The sequence below is a fragment of the Rhamphochromis longiceps genome, linkage group LG18 (genome assembly GCF_057381845.1).
Source record: "Rhamphochromis longiceps isolate RC_006_pf linkage group LG18, R_longiceps_female_GT1.1, whole genome shotgun sequence".
NCBI lineage: Eukaryota > Metazoa > Chordata > Actinopteri > Cichliformes > Cichlidae > Rhamphochromis > Rhamphochromis longiceps.
Genome location: NC_140574.1, coordinates 26,984,138 through 27,004,656, shown reverse-complemented (window position 1 = coordinate 27,004,656; position 20,519 = coordinate 26,984,138). Strand labels below are relative to the sequence as shown.

The 20,519-nt window shown below is 41.6% G+C and overlaps 1 protein-coding gene across 3 annotated transcripts; it reads right to left on the bottom strand.

Annotated features, from left to right (window-relative positions):
* Positions 1-4,184: 4,184 nt before the first annotated feature.
* On the bottom strand, positions 4,185-18,705 carry LOC146648519 (SUN domain-containing ossification factor). 3 transcript variants are annotated; one of them, XM_085389398.1, is made up of 24 exons: positions 18,476-18,705; positions 15,169-15,274; positions 14,782-14,901; positions 14,263-14,483; positions 14,076-14,177; positions 13,812-13,953; positions 13,607-13,724; positions 13,353-13,477; positions 13,174-13,241; positions 12,962-13,069; positions 12,664-12,769; positions 12,235-12,255; positions 11,758-11,813; positions 10,563-10,645; positions 10,238-10,291; positions 10,066-10,131; positions 9,261-9,348; positions 7,454-8,782; positions 7,236-7,323; positions 6,311-6,415; positions 5,877-6,034; positions 5,577-5,671; positions 5,418-5,473; positions 4,185-5,069 (listed from the first exon to the last, which is right to left on the bottom strand). In XM_085389398.1, exons 1-24 carry the CDS (start codon positions 18,532-18,534, stop codon positions 4,617-4,619), a joined length of 3,927 nt encoding a protein of 1,308 aa, XP_085245524.1. In that variant the 5' UTR covers positions 18,535-18,705; the 3' UTR covers positions 4,185-4,616. The 3 variants fall into 3 exon arrangements, with proteins under 3 accessions (XP_085245524.1, XP_085245525.1, XP_085245526.1); XM_085389399.1 differs by having other exon boundaries at positions 5,577-5,668; XM_085389400.1 differs by lacking the exon at positions 12,235-12,255.
* Positions 18,706-20,519: the final 1,814 nt, after the last annotated feature.

Below are 20,519 nucleotides of genomic sequence, written 5' to 3'. Positions count from 1 at the left end.
GGCTTGGATTAGCACGCATTTTGTCCAGCTCAGATATCCAGATACTTTAGAATAGGGGTGTCAAACATAAGGCCTGGGGGCCAGAATCGGCCCAGCAAAAGCTTTGTTTTAAGGCTTTGGAAAATATGAAGGAGGGCAAAACTTGGACGTTTTATAGGTTTCATACTGATAAAGCCCTCCCCCACAGCCATTCATATACTGCAAGTTAATTAAGGAATAGATAAACAATTAAATGACAGAAAAGTTCCTGTTTTGCCCATGGAAAAATTAACAAAAGCTTGATATTTTATATTTATGGGACAGTCTAGGCATTCAGCCATAGTGATGGATTTCTTCCATTTACTGCAGCAGCATTTTTTTTAATCATGTAGAAAAACTGAACTAGAATGTTGATGCAAAGCCATCTTTTTTCGAGTTGGGTTAAAAAAGGGCAACAGTCAAACTACACAATATAGTTCAGAAGTCACACAGGAGGTGGCAACCTCCTAAGCTGAGAAGTGGCTCAAATGGCCACTTGAGGCTGTCTCCAGAAGCAAGTGAACCCACCTTTAAACCTCTCTGGTGTCAAATGTCTAATTTGACCCATATTTTCAAGGGGTGTCTTTTTTTTTTTCTTTTTTTTTACATTTTCCCCACCTCTTTAATTGTGTGACTGTATAATTATATTACACCGTGACTCAATGCACTCAACCGGACCTCTTATTATCCATCTTTACCACTAGTCAGCAATCACGGGCTGCTAGCTGAACCTTTTGTTATCTCACCGGGGAAATTCTGTGTCACTGGGATTGCAAAGGTAGTATTACTCTCCTCACATCATCTCCTGAGGCCGGGAGAAGGGGCTCATCAACCTGCTCAAAGTACTTCAGTGAAGGGGAGACTTTAGCTCAAAAGGTCTGAATTAAAGTCCATTGGACTCCATGCGCTTGCACACAGTGTTTGTGTTTTGAGGTCATTTTAGAACACTTCCCATGAAATATCTGATGAATAAAGTGACTTTGTTCTTTGATTGCTTACACCACTGACAGTCAAAGAGGTCCGTGCTCCAGCTTTGGTATGTGAAGTTGTGTTTTAATTAGCAGGTGTTTACGTGTGTGTGATACACCCATACCCAAACACCTTTATAACTAAGCTTGCTTTAAAAAAAAATACTGAAATGGCCAAAATGCTAAAACAGAGGGATTTGACAACCTGATGAGGAACTATGCCCATCTTTGCCCATCTTTCATATGCAGTCTATAAGAACGACTAAAAAAACAACCCTCGGGCTGGGGCTTTATAAATCTACAGCTACTTAAAAAATGACTTGAGGAAATAGCATCACAACAGAAATGCCCGAATGAGCTCGAGATTAAACAGAACTATGTGTACAAATGTACATAAGACTGCTAACGCCAGCTTTGGAGTGTTTCACGGGTTATGTGGTAGCTCTCATGACCGGATAGCTTCTTGAATTTATTAGTATTTATAGCGTGTAAAGAAATTCTGCCAGGAGAGGCACAGAGCAGACACCTGTAGACCAAAATAAAAGCCTACATATACAACAGCAGACTGAGAATATCCCATCCATGACAGACCTCGGATGAAAGCAAAGTGCCTGGGAAAAGAGGATTGCAGCCCTGCATTTGCAGATAATCTTTGGGACGAGGCAGGGCAAAGAGAAAACTAGGAATTCTGTTTAACAAAATGGAAAGGGGGGGTATAAGCGTCACGCTTATCTCTGAAAGGCTCTCGCTACCCAACCAGGTCAGATGAATAAAGAGGTTTTAACCCAATTTCTCACGTCCAACGTGGTTGGCTTTGCTTACGCGTGACCACCGTAAGCAAAAGACAGTGTGAGGGAAAGTAAATAATCCTGTTTGTTTGTTTGTTTGTTTGTTTGTTTGTTTGTTTTACTTAAAAAAAAAAACTAGCTGGAGCTATAACAATGTGGTTTTGGTTCGTGGTTTCACATCAAAAGATTTCTTCAAACGCACATTTTCACTCCACGCTCTGTGGGGTGTTTTTCTTTTCTAAAAAGCACTTCAGCCGTGCAGGACAAAAACAGGGAGCACGTTTAGATGAGCATTTCTCACTGGAGAGTCTAACGAGTGCATTTAATAACGGAACACAAACACGATAAAAGGGACGGCACTTTCATTGGCTTTATAGAGGCACAAGCAAATGAGTTCGTACTGTGGAGAGCAGCAGCCTATTAGCCCTTGAGCTAATTTACTTCTATCCTGAGTGATGACTCATCACATGGATGGTGATGGTAGATCAAACAGAAAAACAATCCCCCAGCAGACGTTTATGATAATGCTGGACTGCCCCCTGCTGGACGTCGTGAATCATTTCTTACATAATGGAGGTTACTGCAGTTCACCTTTATATTACTTGCAGACCTGGGTGAAATTTTTGGTATTTCTATTAAAACTGCTGTGCTAAAAAAAAAGTGACACAGTCTGATTTAATGTGAAGTGTACGGACTTACTGTGCTTATTTATATGACTTATAACGTCCACCTGCGCATCTCTCCCAGCCCCATAAGCTTCATCTCAAGTACATAATCGCCTTTTAAAAAGCTGCGAGACCTCATAAAATTAATCACCGTCCAAAGAAAATAGAGGAAAACATCTTAAGCCAATCACATGCAAGTCAAGCCCCGTAAAACAAGCGTTTTTGTGGCCTATTAGAGGTAGTGTCACCCATCTTGCTGACCTCCATTAGCTGCCGCTGTCTGATGCGACGCAACATTCTTCTTAATGCAGTCAACCACAACTGGCATTGAAGAACTGTATACAGAAGCAAGCACAACATTATGCAAACACCAACACTACGCATCAATCACATGCTGCCAGCAAAACCTTCTGATACTCAGTGTCATCTCTCTGGGGTGATTCTGTGTCACTCTGATTGCAGGGGTATCATTATTTTCCTCTGGGGCTCAGGGCACAGGGTCAACAACAGATCATCGCTCCAGAGGCCAGGGGCTCATTGACCTGCTCCGAGTGCTTCGGTGAAGTGCAGGCTTTCAGCTCGGGAGGTCTGAGCTCAAATCCATCGCAGCTGATCATTTTAATTTTCTCCTAATGGCATTTGCAGCATCGCTGGGAATTTAATGTAAGCTTCTACAGTAAGAGTGTTATTAGTCATGAAATTCACGAGTGTCAAAGTAGCGCACGATTCCTGCTCTGCAAGATGACTCAACAATGCAGCAAGCTGAAAGGGGAGAATTTAACATTTAAAAGCTAAAACACATCAAAGACTGAAGGTAAAAACGGCCACTTCATTAGGTACACCTGTTCAACTCCTCGTTAACACAAACCTGTAATGAGCCAATCGCATGGCAGTGCATATAGGCGTGGTCAAGAGGACCAGCTGAAGTTAAAGTGAGCATTAGCATGAGGGGAAAAAGGTGATATAAGTGGCTTTGATTGTAACGTGGTTGTTGGTGACTGGCTGGATTGAGTGTCTCAGAAAGTGTCGTTGTACTGGGGTTTTACCACACAACTGTCTGTAGTGTTTACAGAGAATAGTCTGAAAAAGAGGAAATATCCAGTGAGCAACAACTCTGTAGGCCAAACCCCCCCCCCCAAAAAAACCCTGTTGATGACAGATGTTAGAGGAGAATGCTTTGAGCACCCTGACAGGAAGAAAACAGCAAGTCAAATAACATCCTGTTACAACCAAAGTACGAAGAATAGCATCTCTGAACGCACAACAGATGGGCTACAGCAGCAAATCGCCACACCGAGTGAAAAAAAAGGTGCCTGTCCAGGTTCAGAACTCGGCATGAACATGAAGGCTGGTGATTAGCTCTGTGTGTGTGTGTGTGTGTGTGGGTGTGGGGGGGGGGGGTATTATATTGGCAGACTTTGGGCCTCTTAGAACACCATAACCTACCACAGTATTGTTGCTTAGCATGTCCATCCTTTTATGTCAACTGTGTCTGTCTTCTGCTGGCTGCTTCCATCTGGATAACACACAGTTCAAACTATGTGAACATAAAAATGAGTTCACTGCACTCAAACAGCCTCCACAGTCACTAGATTTCAATCCACTCACCACTAATAGGAGATTCAATCATAAACACAACTTGGATGTAAATATGGACCAAAATGTTTCTTTGATGTTGATGTTTGAAGTCCAACCCAGTACCAGTAATAAGCTATTTAACCCATTCTTTGTTGAGGGGGGCACGTGTTACCTGAAGTAACATAGCAGCTTTTATTTTGAAAGAGAGATTAGCCACAGCAAATAATTGTTTCAGTTCTTGATTCCTGGTCACATGATATTCGGATTTGTGTTTTGAAAGTGGAAATTCCTTCAACAACAACAAAAATAAGACGTTCACATCTTGAGACCTGTTGGGTCAATAATCACGTTCACTATTCACAACCAAAAGAGGAAAAAGCTTTAATGGAAAGCTGGGAAGACATTTTTTTGATTTGAAGTAAAACAAATGCAAATGATAAGAACTGAACAGTGACGATGAAAATAAAATGAACTTTAAGAGCGAACAGATTGTCTCGCGGTGAAACTTAAAGCTGCCTTTGTCCACAAAAGTAAACAGATGTCCTCTTTTAGAAAGAGTTGAGCAGTGGGTGAAGGGGAGGTTTTTGTCACTGTTTGAGTTAGACGGGACCTGAGAGCGCCACAAATGTCTTAGTGCTTGGCTCTGATTTCCTCCTCATGATGTCTTCTATGGTCGAAATGGGCAACGGTTCACTTTTGTCCCTCCGAGGAGCGTGAAGAAAATCCACCACCGTGCAGCTGGGCTTAGGACGCCTGCGTCGCCATGCCCGTTTCTCTGCCCGGCTCTTGGGTGGAGGGAGGCCGTCACAGATTCGAGAGCAGGCTGTGGTGAGGCCACAGAAAGAGGGGTCGTCTGAATGAGAAGATCCCTCCGAGCTCCCCTCTGACGGTGAGTCTCTAAAGGTAGGGTGAAGTAAATTTTTTGTAAGGGGGATGGGGTTTGTGGTGACAGGCACTCCGTTGCATACTCCATTGGTCAGCTCAGGAGAAGACTGTAAGGAGGGTTTCAGAGTCTCCACCTTTTCTAGGGGTTTCATCTTACGGCGTCTCCTCTGTATAAGAAAAGAATCGGACAAGGCAGAAACATGAGATGCATTTTAATCACGATACCCTGGTAAAAGGGTTAATACCTTCCTGATATTACACTGTGACAATACAACACCAGTGCATTGTGCTAAACCCCAACGTTCAGTTTACTAGTTGCAAATTTATAATGGTTCACAGCTTACTGAACTCAGTAAAAACTCCCCACTGGTGGGGTTTCCATGCTGCGCAATACTCAATATTGCATCTCCTTGCAAGTTCTTTTTTTTGACAGTTTTGAAACTCAACACACATCGTGATATACTGACCAAGCCCCCCCTTCCCCCACAAACCACGCTACTAAAAGCGTTACACACCTTTCTGTTTGCTGGATAAAGACTCTCTGTTCCCTCTGCATGCATGCATTCTGGGCCTGTTACAGAAAAAAAGGTTAATTTCTACAAGCTGATTAGCGATTTTTAGCTAAATAAAAAGCAGATTCTTAAAACTTTCTGTGTTATGTGGTGCAACTTTACCTTCAGTGGTGGCTAACTGGAATGAGTCAGAGTTTATGAGTGGATAGGACGCACTCCTCTTCAAACCCAGTTCATCACAGCAGGAGAACTGTCTGCTAAGGATAACATTCAGTGTATTAATGGTTAGTGGAGAAGACAGCACACACCACCTTTATCAAGATATCTTGATGAACAACTCAAATTGTCCTAATGAGTAAAAATCACTCATTGCACTGCAACTTCTCCTCACAACTCCTAAGAGCCCATTTGAAGTGCTCTCTTTCTACTTATGGCTTCAGGTGGCAGAAGTTGTGTTTGTACCTTTCAGGACAGCAGTAGGTGTAGCTCTTAGGCGAGGGTGGCTCTGGTTCTGTGGTTGGAGGTACAGTGGAGAGGCGACAGTGGTTGGCACACAGTAGAAGGCCGAGAGACAGACACAAGAAGAGAGACAGCAGCAGGTAATTCTGCCTGTCTGATACCTGGAACGCAGGAAAGTGATTTTAAGTAACATGTGATATGTTGATGATGAGGACAGAAAGTACTCTGACAAAAAGCGTTATAAATACACTGTGAGGGGTTTTTATAAAGTTGGTTAAATATTAGCAGCTTCTCCTCATGCAAAAGCACCTAATGAGCAAGAGCACCAGCGCACCCTAATGACTGAGTGAGAAGACTCAATTTACTCCATTTGGGAAAAGGCAGGAAAAAAAACAGGACTGCAGATGACAGCTTTGTGCCCGGAGTGTTGCACACACCTCATTCTGCAGTTGGCTGACTCTGACAGACAAGTTGAGAACCAGCTGAGTCACGTTCTCCAGTTGACCCTGCAGAAACTGGATGGATTCAGTCTGACGTTGGTCCTATGGGCGTAAAAAGGCAACACATTAGCAACCAACCGCACAGGTTCACGTCACTGAAATGATATGCAAAGGTATGATGAGTAAGTATTTTGGGGTATAATAAGTGCTTGCTCTGTTCACTTGTAAACAAACACAGAGGCATTTCCCTTTGAAATTTCTCTTCCAAACACAATTTTGTGTTGTTGACTTTTCATTGCAACACTTGAAACAAAAGTGCAAAATGGGACCAACTTGAAATTATTTTTGCTACTCTCTTTTTTTCCAGTGTGTTTAAAATATGGTCAAATCTGATATCGTTATTTGTTGCTGATATCCAGTCTATTATTTATGTATTCTGTAGTGGACCAAAACAAATCTACTGTGGTCATAAGCTAAAACAATGAGCTACATGAAACTGAAACGTGACTATTTTACTGACTGCACCACAAAAATATGGAGCAACATTAGCATTCATGTGCAGTTGAGCTCCTGCCCACCTGACAACTCTCCAATAGGTCTATTCGCCCTCTTTCTAACTTAGAGTAAACGGTGCGTTAATGGACCATAAAAACAAAACAATGAGTTGAACTCCACGTTGAGTTGCGAAGAATTGCAAAGCCAGTTAAGGGTAGGTGTTTGAGCCATCGCTAATAGAAAATATTGATTAGCGCAATTTGGATCCCAAGAGCTTTGAGGAAAAACACATCTGACCCTTGGAGGCAGCTGCTACATCATGTGGCTGTTCTACAGTCCAAACAAACAGCAAGAAAAGATTTTGGAAAGAAGCAGCCATCTCAAAGTCAGACAAAGAGCTCTGCATGAAAACTGTGTTGTTGTTTACCTGTTCCTCTGCAATTCTGGAAGTGTTCTGCAGTTTAATGATGGTTTTGTTGAAAGCCTTTTGCATCTCTTCCATCTGCTTTCGATACCTTAAGAAGAAGAAGACGAAGATTTTTTTTTTTTTTTTTTAAAAAGGATCACTGTAACCTCAGCTCATTAACAAAAACAACCTTTGTATTTTTGTTTTCCTCACTCCTCATGTCCTTCCACCATCCTCACCTCTGGCTAAGCTGCTCCAGGTAGCGTCCGCTCAGTGACATGTTCATCTCCAGGGCCTTAATGCGGTTGTTGAGTCTCATGAAGACCGACTCTTTCTGGCTCGAGCTGTGCACCGGGTTCCCGTTCTGCTCTGTGCCATTAGGGGGCTCTGCATAGATGTCCGAGAGGGACGGTGAGGTGGGTGAAGAAGGAGTTGGGGAGGATGGGCGAGGCAGCTGACTGTTGCCACTTGAAGATGCTGAGATGTCGTCTGCAAAATCCTCCATTTTAGCATCTGCGATGGCTGCGTGACCGCCAGAAGGCTCAGGTTCTGGAGCAGGGGGGGATACTTCAGAAGAAGCAGTGCTGCTTTGGGGTACAACAGCTGAGTCAGGCTGCTGCTCTAAATGAGGGGAGCCTGTGGGTGCAGGGACTGGAGATGGATCTGTTTTGTCTTGGGTTTGAATGAGGACATTTGTTTCTACTTGAGTGACATCAATCTCCAGCTTCTCCTCTGGGGGTGCCACCGATATGTCGTCTGCTGTGGCACTGGTGCTTGGTTTTACAGGGACAGAGCTACTGAGAGAAGCCGAAGGCTCGATGTGCTCTTCTACCTCCAGCACATCCTGGCTGTTCTCCGGCCCTGGCTCCTTTGCCGGTTCCAAGGTGGACAGCTGTGGCGTTTCCACAATATGGGTAGGTTTGGCTGCAGATGAATCAGCATCGCTGGATTTGGGGAGCGTCATGGTTTGACTGGGCTCCCGGAGAGGCGATCCAGATGCAGATTCTTCTGTGTTCCCAGCAGGCTGTGATACCTCCGATTCTACAGCTTCACTCTCTGGCTCCTGCTCAGAAGCTTGTTCTTTGTCTTGGAGCTGATGCAGCTCACTCGGGTGCTGCTGAGGTTCGGGGTGGGCAGATGAGTGCGTAGGTGGGTGCCAAGATGGTGTTTGGGTAGAAGGAATTATTTGCTGTCTTTCTGCTGTTTGGCATTCCCTGTGTTTGGATAGTGAGGCAGAACACTGCTGCTGGAAATACTCCAGAAGAGAAGCTGCACAGGAGCATGGAGAAGAAAGTGAAGGAACTGGAGGGCAGTACTTTAAGCTTTCCTGTTGTCTCTCATGATGATCCTTTTTCTCTTCTTCCAAGTCATCCTCCTTATCCAGAAGGATGATTGTAGAGCTGATAGGTTCTTCCTCATCCTTGTCTAAAGGAAGAACTATTTTTTCCTCCATGGGTGGGAGCTCTTGTTTGACACCTTCAGATGTGGTTGACGTCTCTAGGGCAGAGTTTTCCACAGTTTCAGGGATATCAGTGTCTTGTGAAATCTGCACGTCTTCAGAGTCTGGACTGGAGAAACGATGTTGTAAATATTAAATGCAGAAAAGAGCAAAACTGTAAAAGACTTATAGCCTTAACCAGTGTCGTCTACACACGTACAGAAATTAAAACCGCAGCTTATCCTTTATGTATTTTAGTGAAACACAGCAGTGCTCCATGACCTGCGGCATTATTCATCACTTTTCAATTCTGATAATAAAAATACAATTTGGTTTGCTGAAATTTCTAAAATGCTTTTTTCCAGCTCTGAAAACAATACCAGCATTTGTTGAAAGTTTGCCTGTGGTCAGTTTAAAACCATCTCTCACTTTTACACATCGAAAACGCCACGCCATAGGTCACAGGGAGCACTATTGCATTTGTGTGAAGAGGCTCAGAGGGACGTGCAAAATCTACTAACTATTAAAAAATGAAAAACACTATAGATAACACAGGTAATCAAAGGGAGTAAAATAGTGAACCTGTGGTACATCTGACAGGTACTCACACTGAAGTAGTAGTGATAGTAGTTTCAGTGGTGGATTCAAGGGGCTGCGATGGCTCAGTTATGTTCACTTCTTGGGTTGAAAGGCTGCCTGAAAAAAAGAAAATCAGAAAAATTTAAATCAACAACAAATGTTTCAAAAGTACAGTTTAGTCAACTTCAACATTTTTGATTAAAGGAAAAAACTAAACAAAAATAAGCTTGTCAATCCTGAACGTTGTATAAGACTGAAAACTTTACAAAAAAAGTGTCAGAAAAGTGTGTGAAACAGAAATTAAAAACAAATGATTTAAAAGCTGTATTTATATAAAACTAGAACAACGTGCAGCATAAAATGCTGAAATTCAAATATCTTTCTCTTGAATGTTATATATTTGTATTACAGTTAATGAATGTACTTTTTATTTTCTATCAGTAACACATTGTAGTCAAGCTGTGTTTTTGTAGTTTTAGAATCCAAATATTATTTTCCTTGTTGATTAATATGAGATTTTAACTGGTTTGGTTTCGTCTGGCTGAGTTAATCAAGGCCTCTCCTTATGTCGTGTACACTAACACATCCCCTAACATTCAAGGAATCAGGTTGGATTGCAGGTTAAATGACTTACAAATTTCCAAAGGCTTAGTATATTTTTTTATATTTGCATGGTAGGGGTTCAAATTAAACCCACAGATTGTTTTAATTTTACATTTACACCGGACCCTGACTTTTTGGGAAATTTGGATAGCTTTTATTATGCTTACTCTAGACAAGGTAAAATAAGAAAACAGTAGAGTGTTATATGCATATATGGCGTGTTGTCCGTACCATTCATCTCTGTGCCTCCTCCAAGAACGTTGACAGCAATATTGTTCACCATGTTTAAAATAGCATCTGAAGAGCAAATGATAACATCAGTCACAAGTTCACACAAACACAATCTGAGCTTGAGAACAAATGTACTCATCTTCATGCTGTAGGAGTTTAAAATCAGACTTGCCTTTTGCTGATCCAATTAGATCAGCCTCACCAGGTGCCGATCCAGAGGGATAATCTGTAGGGAGTGTTATTAAACGCTTTCATATATATGTAAGAAATTAAAATCACCAACCAATATAAATGTAAAGTAAACTACTATGACATTAGCTTAGTTTTACACAAAACAAAACTTTAAAAAAAAAATTCAAAAGGGATGATTTTAATACTAATTTATTATTCTCAAACTGTACTGACAGCTGCACTTACACCAAGTTTAACAAGTCTATTTTTCTTTTCTTTTAACAGCAGTTTACAGTAATTTTAGCTACAACATCCTCTGTTCTTACCCAAGTCGTCGTCCTGATCATCTGGCCTTTCTGAGGGATCAACTATCTCCTCATATTCTTCCACCATGCTTGTACCAAACACCCTGTCATAAAAATAAGGATCCAAATCTATAACCACAGTCACACTGAAAGTAATTTACAGTTGTGGTCAGAAGTTTCAAACTGTCACACTCAAATAAGAGGAAAATGTTAAGAAACAACCCAGGAAACCTCACTGCTCATAGTTAATGAAATAATGAAGGAGGAAGACCAATTTCAAATTCTTCAGCTTCACTTCAAATCAACAGCTAAACAGTTACAACTGAAAGAAATAATAATGGATTGGATTTATATTGCGCTTTTCAAGGCACCCAAAGCGCTTTACAATGCCACTATTCATTCACTCTCACATTCACACACTGGTGGAGGCAAGCTACGGTTGTAGCCACAGCTGCCCTGGGGCAGACTGACAGAAGCGAGGCTGCCATATGGCGCCATCGGCCCCTCTGGCCAACACCAGTAGGCGGTAGGGTCAAGTGTCTTGACCAAGGACACAACGACCAGGACAGAGAGCCCACGGATCGAACCGACGACCTTCCAGTTACAGATACGCTAATAATCTCAAACACACATCAAACCTGGTCTAGGACTGGATAAATGCATAAACATTAAGCTCCAACCTTGTAGAAAATATGTGGACTATGCTTCAAAGCCAGGTCCATGTCAGGAAACCAACTATTTTAAATGAACTCTACCAAGAAAAGTAGTTAAATCAAGACAGAAGCTTGTTGATGAATACCAAAATCATCTAGTCGAGGTGCAACTTGATAACGAACATTTAACAAAGACTAACGGGGGGGATGTGTACATATTTGAGCCTGTATGCACACTTATATATTCAAACTTGTACAACCAATTCTTGTTTGCTCCAAGTCACCAAATAGTTTTCACTTCCTCAAAAACTATTAGTCAGCAGTTTCTGAAACTGTGATTTAAATGCATCTTTAAACTCTGCAGAAGCAGGAAACAACTGCCAACAGGTTAGTTCCACTTTTTCTAACCAAAACCTTGATGTAGTACCAAAAATCAGACGCTATCTTAGCTTATGCTGTGTTATGGCTTCTTGCTTCTTGTGCAATATACCGATTGTGACTTATTTAAATAGATTTGATTTGCTTCACACTGCATGCTGTGCGTTAGGAGCACTATCACGTACCTTATGAGACTAAGTGGACAGAAATGTTCAGAGCCAAAGTGAGAGACCAGCTCTACCTACAACAAAAAATGTAAAAAATGCAAAACTCATTCAGATTATTTCATATCTTGTGTTGCAGATTTATAAAATCATCAGCAGAGTTATTAATTAACAGCAAAGCATTGATTTTGTTATAAAGTCAATTAGTGTAATGAAAAAAAAAATGATGGGTTGACAGACTGTGTAACCAGGAAATCAGAGAAATTTGAGAAACATAATAATGGGTATTATTCCGAGGATTATCAAATGTTCACATGTCTGAAATAAACACTTTGGAAAAGCAGCCAATGGACGTTACAATGGTTTGCAGGCAGCACAGCAAGTTAGATCTGATTCTGTTTCATTCGGATCGCAGCAGTTAGACACAAAACACACTCCCCTCCACGTTTACTGTTCAGTTCACCCAACGACAGAGCACTACAAGAAGGACAAGCTAACCTTTATGTACTTGGTGAACATCTGAAGCAAGAAAAAAGGGAAAAAGAGAAATATTAAAAGAGATGTCAGCATGCATTAAAAACGAGACTAGAGAGAGTATGCTGGCTTCACCTGAGTCACTCGGGCAAATGGCAACAGCATCTCTAACACTTTTCAAAATGGCAAAGCCACATTACATGCATTTAAGACACGAAGCTGACAAATCTACCAAGAATACAAAGAGAAATATCAGCAACACCAGGGACAAAGAAAAAAAACACTCCTACAGTACAGTCAGGTAATAGTCGGCTGCAGATCGAAACAACTGTTCGTAATGTAATTACACTGAAAGATTACAGCAATTTGTTGCACACATTCAGCAGAGAATAAAGGAGATATAGCGAAATAATTCAAACAAACAACAAAACAAAAAAAGAATATAGTGCTCACCTTTACATATTTTGCATAAAGATGCTCATCCAGTGGGAAGCTCTGAACTGTACGTTCATCCCGGGCGTGAAAGGTTCCCAGCTTTAGCCATTTATTTGTTGGGTACCTGCAAAAGTACATTCATACAGCACAGTCAGATTAGTCGATGACTGAAGCTGCAGCTTGGTGTCGCTGGAAATTCCAGCAAGAAACAAAAAAGATGACAAATGAAAATGTAAATAAGTGAAAATGCGATCTTCTTTTAGAAGATATTAAAAAGATGACATGACAGATCCGACAGCATAGCCACTGGGCATACCTATTACTAATGGACACAAGAAAGTCTTTAGGTGTAGACGAGAAGAGTTCAAAGTTGGCGATGACCAACTGCTTCACCTGGATGGGCTCACAGAGCTCAATAATGAACCTGAGCATCAGAGAGAGGGTGGAAAAAAATAGAAAACTGGGTTTAAGAGGAGAGAAAAAGAGAATTGACTCATTTGTGGATAGAAGGAAAGGGATGCAACATACCAGATTTTATTACTGCAGGGGTTTAGCATGTATAAATCCATATTCTCCTTCAATATGGCTGAAGTGCTCTGCATTGAACAAAGAAGTATGAGTTGAATTTGTCACTGTGTCAACATCCAGCAGGAGAGGCAGATTTTATGATTTCATGGTGAATAGAAAACATAAGCATCATTTTATACCTTAGCCTCGGGGTTAGCGCCAAGTATCTTGGCCCCACACTCCACTGAGGCGTAGTTATTAAAGTTCTTCTGGACCTTCTTCACTGTATGAGAACCCACGTTGTCGGAAGTGTGAGTAGACTGAGCTATGGTGAGAAAAAAAAATGGGGGGGGGGGGGGGGGGGGGGATATATAGAGATATATATTTTCACACTTTTGCAGTTTATTCTAGTACAGAAATGGTTGCAATTTCAAAATTCATATTCTGATCGTACTTTTTTCATTCTCCACCTCCATCATCTTGCGTTTCCACTCATCAAAAGTGGGGATGTCCTCGGGGTCTTTGGTGCTCACACTTGAATCTGTGTCTGTGGTACCAGGGGAGCTCAAGTCCTGTCACAGATAATGAGACAATGAGAGCTGGGACAGCTCCTCTGGCGTGAAAGGAAAAATAGTTCACATCGAATCCACGCTCCTTACCGCCTCCTTGAGTGTGTGCGAGACGTTGGATTCCAGGTGCTGCGTACCGTGACCAGCAGGAGAACTCAGAGGAACATCAGTGTGGACTTTAGTACCTGCAGTGTGAACATTGGAAGTGTTCTCCAGAACAATTGGAGGGCTGCTGTAGTAACGAAAAATGCATCGTTGCCATCGTTTAAAGAGAGTCGAGAATGAATTTATTTATTTAACTACATCCAGAGGTTTTTAAAATCTTTCAAAGGGTGAAATGTTAACTGTACCTACCTGTCACTGTCATATGGATTGTTCTCTTCTTCACATTCAGCAGGAGGCAGGTCAGAATCATTGACCTCAGAAGCAGCTACATCTAAGGCATCGCCCGGGACTCTGAAATTAAAGGGAAAAAAAACATTTTAGCAGGAGCATTATATGAAACAAACATCAGCAGTGAGATTTGACAACAGTAACTTGCCCCTTGGGGATGCTGTCTTGAAGATTAACTTTGCTGGGGCTGTCGTTAGTTTCGGCAGAAAATGCAGCGACAGAGTCGGGGGAAGGCGGCGGGGAGGCATGCTCCTGATCTTGAGTGACAGAGATTTCTATATGCTGACTTTCAGAGCTGTGCTCAGGTTGTGATATTCCTTTGTCTGCCTCCAGCTCTACCTCAGCAGCAGACTCGTCTGCTTCAAAGGCCTGATGGATAAAGACAAAGATGGATAAAGATATTTGCGCTGTTGAGTGCAGTGGTATTGTTTGGCCCATTTACCAGAGCTGGACTGATCAATGAAACACTTAAAGCTCTGAATATCCCTGAACGTTCGTGACCTTGATTGCTTCTCTTGCGGTGAAAGTTTTATGCTGATGGAAACAAGATGTAAAACCCTTTTGAAGTCTTAGCTAAAACATGTTTTGACATCCATTTTTGACATTCTTACATAGCAGACAGTGATTGCAATATTAAATATAAATGAAAGCTGCAGTCATACTATACCATATCATATTCTTTTTGGCCCACTTCTTGTGGCATCTGCTCCTCTTTGACACGATCGTCTTCTGTTGGTGGCTCATTTTCAGAGAAAGGCGGGGCAGGTACGACCAAGCTTTCCTCGACCTAGTCACGACACAATAACATTTCACTGATATTATTACACCCCCAAATTTGAGTGAGCTGCTAAAAAACTTTGCTCAGTCCAAATATTCAGATGTTGTTGTTGTTGTTAATCTGCTACAAATCTAGCACAGCAAGGCGTTTCCAGAGCTGTTAAACAAACAAAGGAGTGCATAGTGAAGTGTCTGGTCACAAAAGCTATTCATCACATCGACCTGTACAAGCTCTGAGCCATGAGGTAAGTTCTGGTACAGTATTGCACAACGCTACCTCGTGACGATGGAAGTGTTCCTGAGGCTCTTCTTCCGAGCTGACCTCCTTTGGGGACACGGGGCTCTGGGCCTCTCCTTGCAGCTCTGCGCAACCAACATAGCAACTGTGGTAGCGAAGGGACAGAGTGAAAGACGGTCAGTGCCACAATACCACCGAGTCGGTTTTGAAAAGCAGGGTCACTTCATTTTGTGGAAAACAAAGAGCTCGGATTCTGAGGATGTGAGGAACTTTTAAAACTCTTGCAACAAGCGAACAAAACAACACTTTTATTTCAGGGCAGTGAGTCATGAACGGAGAAACCTGCAGCCCAGTGTCACAGTGTGACGCACCGAGCGTTCACGTGGCCGTACCCCAAGGAATCAGTTTATCTTATCTGCATGCAGAGCCAGGGAATGTTTTCAGAGCCAAAAGACACACCTCAAGCACACTGCACATTACTCAACCTGTCTGTGAGACCTGCTTTTCATGTGTTATTCATATCCTAATATTGTTTTAATTGTGGAATGAAGGATGAAAGTATTTGAGGAATGATGATTACTTCGGATGACTGTGCATATTTCTGAATAACAACCAAATTTTTTTAAAAAGGGTCTTTAAATGTTTATGTACAATATTTTTTCATCAACTTAAAAAACTGGAACAAAACCTAATTGTGGCATTTGCAAATGTTTTGACTCCTCTTCACTTATCAAGTGAAGAGGAGTCAAAACCTTATGTAATTAACTAATAAGGGCTTGTAAATGGCCAAATGCTCCTAGTAGGACTGTGAGCTGATGATATTTCCAAAGCTGGCCTCCATGCAGCTAACACAGATGACGCTCACTGATGCCCACAAAGCAGGTGAAAGCTATAAAAAGCCTGAAGAGCTTGCAATTTCCTTTGTCTAAAATGTCATTCGAAACAGATGAAACTGGCAAGAGGACTGTGGAAGTCTGCAAGAATCAATTAGGGTACTCACGTCTCTGCAGTTCAAAAATCATTTGTCTCGAGGTGCTGGAATTTTGGATACACTTATATATTAAAATATGCCTTTATTTTGAACCCTACAAGTCCGTTGGGTGACACAATCCCAAAAAGAAAAAGGTCCGGGTCACAGTGACTGCCCCCTTGGCAGAAAAACAACAATAAACAGCAGTAACAAGCCTTAAAATAGCTGCGAAAATGTCAAACTGGTGTCCTCAAAGGCCACGCTCTAACAGTCACTTGGCAACAACCCAGGTCATGACATGGATTTTATTCTGGATTCCAGCTCAGGTATTTTACTTGGCCGGCTGCCTGGCTGGCATCGCTTTTGTGTTGATCTGACGTGAGGCTCGACTAGTCAAAAACACCCATGAACAACAGAGCATTTGTTTTCTAATTGAAACTCATCTACCACAGTGTGATGCCAAAGGAGCAACAGTGGTGCTGAGCCACAGCCAGCTAAATAATTCATTACCCAATTACAAAGGGTTGAAACACTCACCATCACATTCAAAAAGCTAAGATGTGCTCAGTCTCACCGCAAATGCATTAAACGTTTGTATTACACAGTATGTTATTATTATCTTTGAGAAATGAAATGGGTCGTATAAACGCAGGATTTGCAAAACACAGGATTAAGTTTTTAAGTGATAGTAGTGCCAATGCAACACCATGAAAAAAAGACTTAAAGAGCAGCCTTAATATGTGGAAGTGAAGTGCTGACCGCTGCAGCAGATGAAACACGTCTACCACAAGTGCAAAGATCATGTATGTGTGCTCACTCTTGTCAGACTGTCCTTGGGAAACATGTCTGATATGTGACTCTGATAGGAAAAAATGACACATAGTATGATTTCACCTGTATGGCCTGTAAATGGCCTGTATTTATATAGTGCTTTACTAGTCCCTAAGGACCCCAAAGCGCTTTACATACATGTATGGTGGTTTATTACTTCAATGAAATAAATTAGTGGTAGAAAAATTAAATCACACACTTTTTTTTAAACAAATGCTGAACCAGCTTTTTAGATATACGGTAATTAAAGTTAGTTAAATACAGTTTTATTTATATAGCACCAAATCACAAAAGCAGTCACCTAAAGGTGCTTTACACTTAGAGTAAAGACCTTCAATAATAGAGAGAAGCCCCCAACAATCAGATGATCCCCTATGTGCAACCACTTGTAGACAGCGGATAAGAAAAACTCCCTTTTAACAGGAAGAAACCTCTGACAGAACCAGGCTCAGGGAGGAGCAGCCACCTGCTGCGACCAGCCAGCTACACTCCCTAAATGTAAATATGGAGAAAAAGCTACTGAATCCTGGTATATCAGATGTATGGGTCTCATGTTAAACATCATACCATGACATCAGTGTTTCTCTAACACGGTAAAAGGAGTTTTGTACTCTTCCTGCTATGATACTCTAGTGGCATCAACAACTTCATTAAATTCCACGGCTTTTTCATGGGGTACAAAGCTGATAAACATTAAAAGGCAAAAGCAGCATCACGTAAAGCTTCTGTCTGAAATAAGAGTTAAACTGATGCTGTTGAAAGTAGGCCATGCCAACATCACCACTATAGATCCTAATAAAATGTTACATCGTGTCCCTCCCTCCCCTTCTGTCTGAAGCACAGCAGGCAGTTTGTTTGATGGTTTGTTGCCATCCTATTAAATCAAGCCTAGAACCCACATTCATCCTAAACCCTGTTTCTATGTTCTGTGTCAGAATTACAGAGTCCCAGCAAACTCAGGCTTCCACAGGACAGACATGACTGACGTGCAAGGCCCATAATCCTGTCAGCAACTGATGAACCAAACCTGTGTAACGTCTGATCCGCCACGGCATGGGTTGTCACTGATGTACACGGAGCAGATTAGCGTGTGTGTGTGTGTGTGTGTGTGTGTGTATGTAAACCAGGCTGTCTTGGTCAGTGTCTTCTAGAAAGGTAACAGTTAAGCTAGAGCTCAGACAGACTTCGCACAGGTGCCAAACTTAAAGCGGCTGGTAACATTCAAATCATATTCTGGCTTCCAGACCGTAACATTTTCATGAAGTGAACAACTTCGCGAGGTCGTTTAAAGCTAACGCTTCCCAAGCCCGCTTTAAAGTTAGCTGGTTAGTAGTCAGCTACTCAAGCTAACTCGTCTGCGAACAAGTCAGAAGTCAGCCAGGTGCCACATCACACCACAATGTTTACGCAAGCTAGCCAGACAAAGCGATGTAAAGGTTAACCTTGGGGTAATCTTTACTCGGGCTGTTTGGCAGTTTGAATATTTTGTGTTTTTCAGCGAAACAACAGTACTGTTTTCAAACGGGACTAATTAAACTAACTCACCAATAGACAACAGCTAGCCACACTGACACAAGTCGCCACAACAGTGGTGTCATCTTCATCCCTCTCCAGCCGGGACAGACATCCTCTCCGCGCTCACAGAAACGTTGTATCCTTTTGCTACGCTGTCTTTCACAGCGGTGTATAACATAAACCGATCCGCTATTTCCTGTTAACAAAGCTGACGTTGGCGGTTTCACTGGTGAAGTGTGATGCTAACTGCTGTAACTCCCCCCACACACACATACACACACAACTTGCTACCGGGTCACCGCGAAACTGTCCAATGAAAACACAGCGACGCCATGGCGCAGTTCAAACTGAGCGTATGTTGGGAGCGCTCGTTTTGTAGCGCCTGGTCGCCCGATTGTATTGTATTGAGCTCCTTGAAGTGAAGTATTTTAAATTTGTCAAGGGAGTGGGATTTTGCCTTTCAAGCGTTATCATTTGCGATAATCAAAACATACCCGCAGTGTTATAGTGTTACGATCATGCGGGGTGTGGACAGCTAATGGAAATTCACACAAGCTCCGTAAAACATATAAACTTAAACTCTCACTGTATACCCCATTAAATAACTTTATAATAAACCCCAAATTCCACACCGTGAAACTTACATGCGTGCTAAAGATAGTATATGTTTTTTAGTTTTTGTTTTTTTTGGTGCAATCACATGTAACTTGACCTCAAATATTGCAAATCGGTGCGTTTCTTGCACCAGTTTTACAAAAGTATCAGCCTGTATCTCAACAGGTCAGCGCAATTATCAGGAATGCGAAGAGTCCTGTGTTATTTTTGGCTGTGAGGTTCACTTTGCAATTAGATATCGTGCACTGCAGCAAACAGCAGTGAATGCTGTTTTATATTAAACCCACTAGGGGGAGCCCTCTGCTCAACCCTGCGGGGTTTTCAAATTGTGAAACATAACTATAGGCGTTAAGGAGATCATTTGAAACTCACCTTGGTATAAGCAAATCACGGGGTGATGAGCCCAAGAGCCATCATGTGCCTAAAGTGCTAAATGAAAAGAATCATCTCTTCCATGAATAGAGCTCCAAGCTCACTTGAGCAGCACTTTAGCTTAGTGTGACTACAGGGCATGTGGCCAGTCATAATACAAAGCACACTTGGACTTTGAGAGGACAAAGATACTACATCCTGATTTGGGGATGACTGAGTGCACATTTGGACTTAGACAAAAATGAGTCCTTGGCTTTAAGAAATATCTTTTTACAGGACTACATTCATAACTAACGAACGAAATGTGCTAAAAGAAACACTTTTTTCTGGGTCTTTTGGTAAATGGTAAATGGACTGGTTCTTTTAAAGTGCTTTTCTACACTAAATGAGCACTCAGTGTGCTTTTGCACTCAATTTCAAATTGTGTGGTCATAATGTAGAGTTTGGCAGTTAATTTCTTACCAATGCATGAAAATCAGAAATCATGTAACATCGCTACATTTTGGGAATTCATGTACTGAACAGTTTTTTGTTTTGTCCCTAGTTGAAATAAACTTTTACTACCAGACCAACCTAGACTTCTGCTGCCACCAAGTGGCTACAAGTAAATCACATTACTTTAACATCAAGAGGTTTTTCTTGTGCAGTGGATATGCAACCCGCATACTAAATACTGTGTTAGTGCCACAAAATGTGACAGATGGTATAGTTTACATATGTCTGTTCTATTAATTTCTGTTAATAACGTTCATTATATATATCTTACACACATCACCATCTCTATGCAGAATTTTAGTACATTTTCTACATTATGGAAGGCTTAATGTCTGCACAAAAAAAGCATAGAAACTGTAACAAACCTTTGTTTTAGTTGAGGAAAGCAAATAACCAGTGTAAAACACTCTGACCCAGCAAACACGACAAGATCATTGTTGTTAATCTGAGATGTGCAGTCCTCTGTCCACATATTGATGTTTGGGCTGGGTGAACAGAGGAAATTGCCACTGACTGACCTTTTTGTACTGTTTCAGTTTGTAATGCTCACAAACTGAAACTTCTAAATACATAAATGCAATTGATGCTAAGA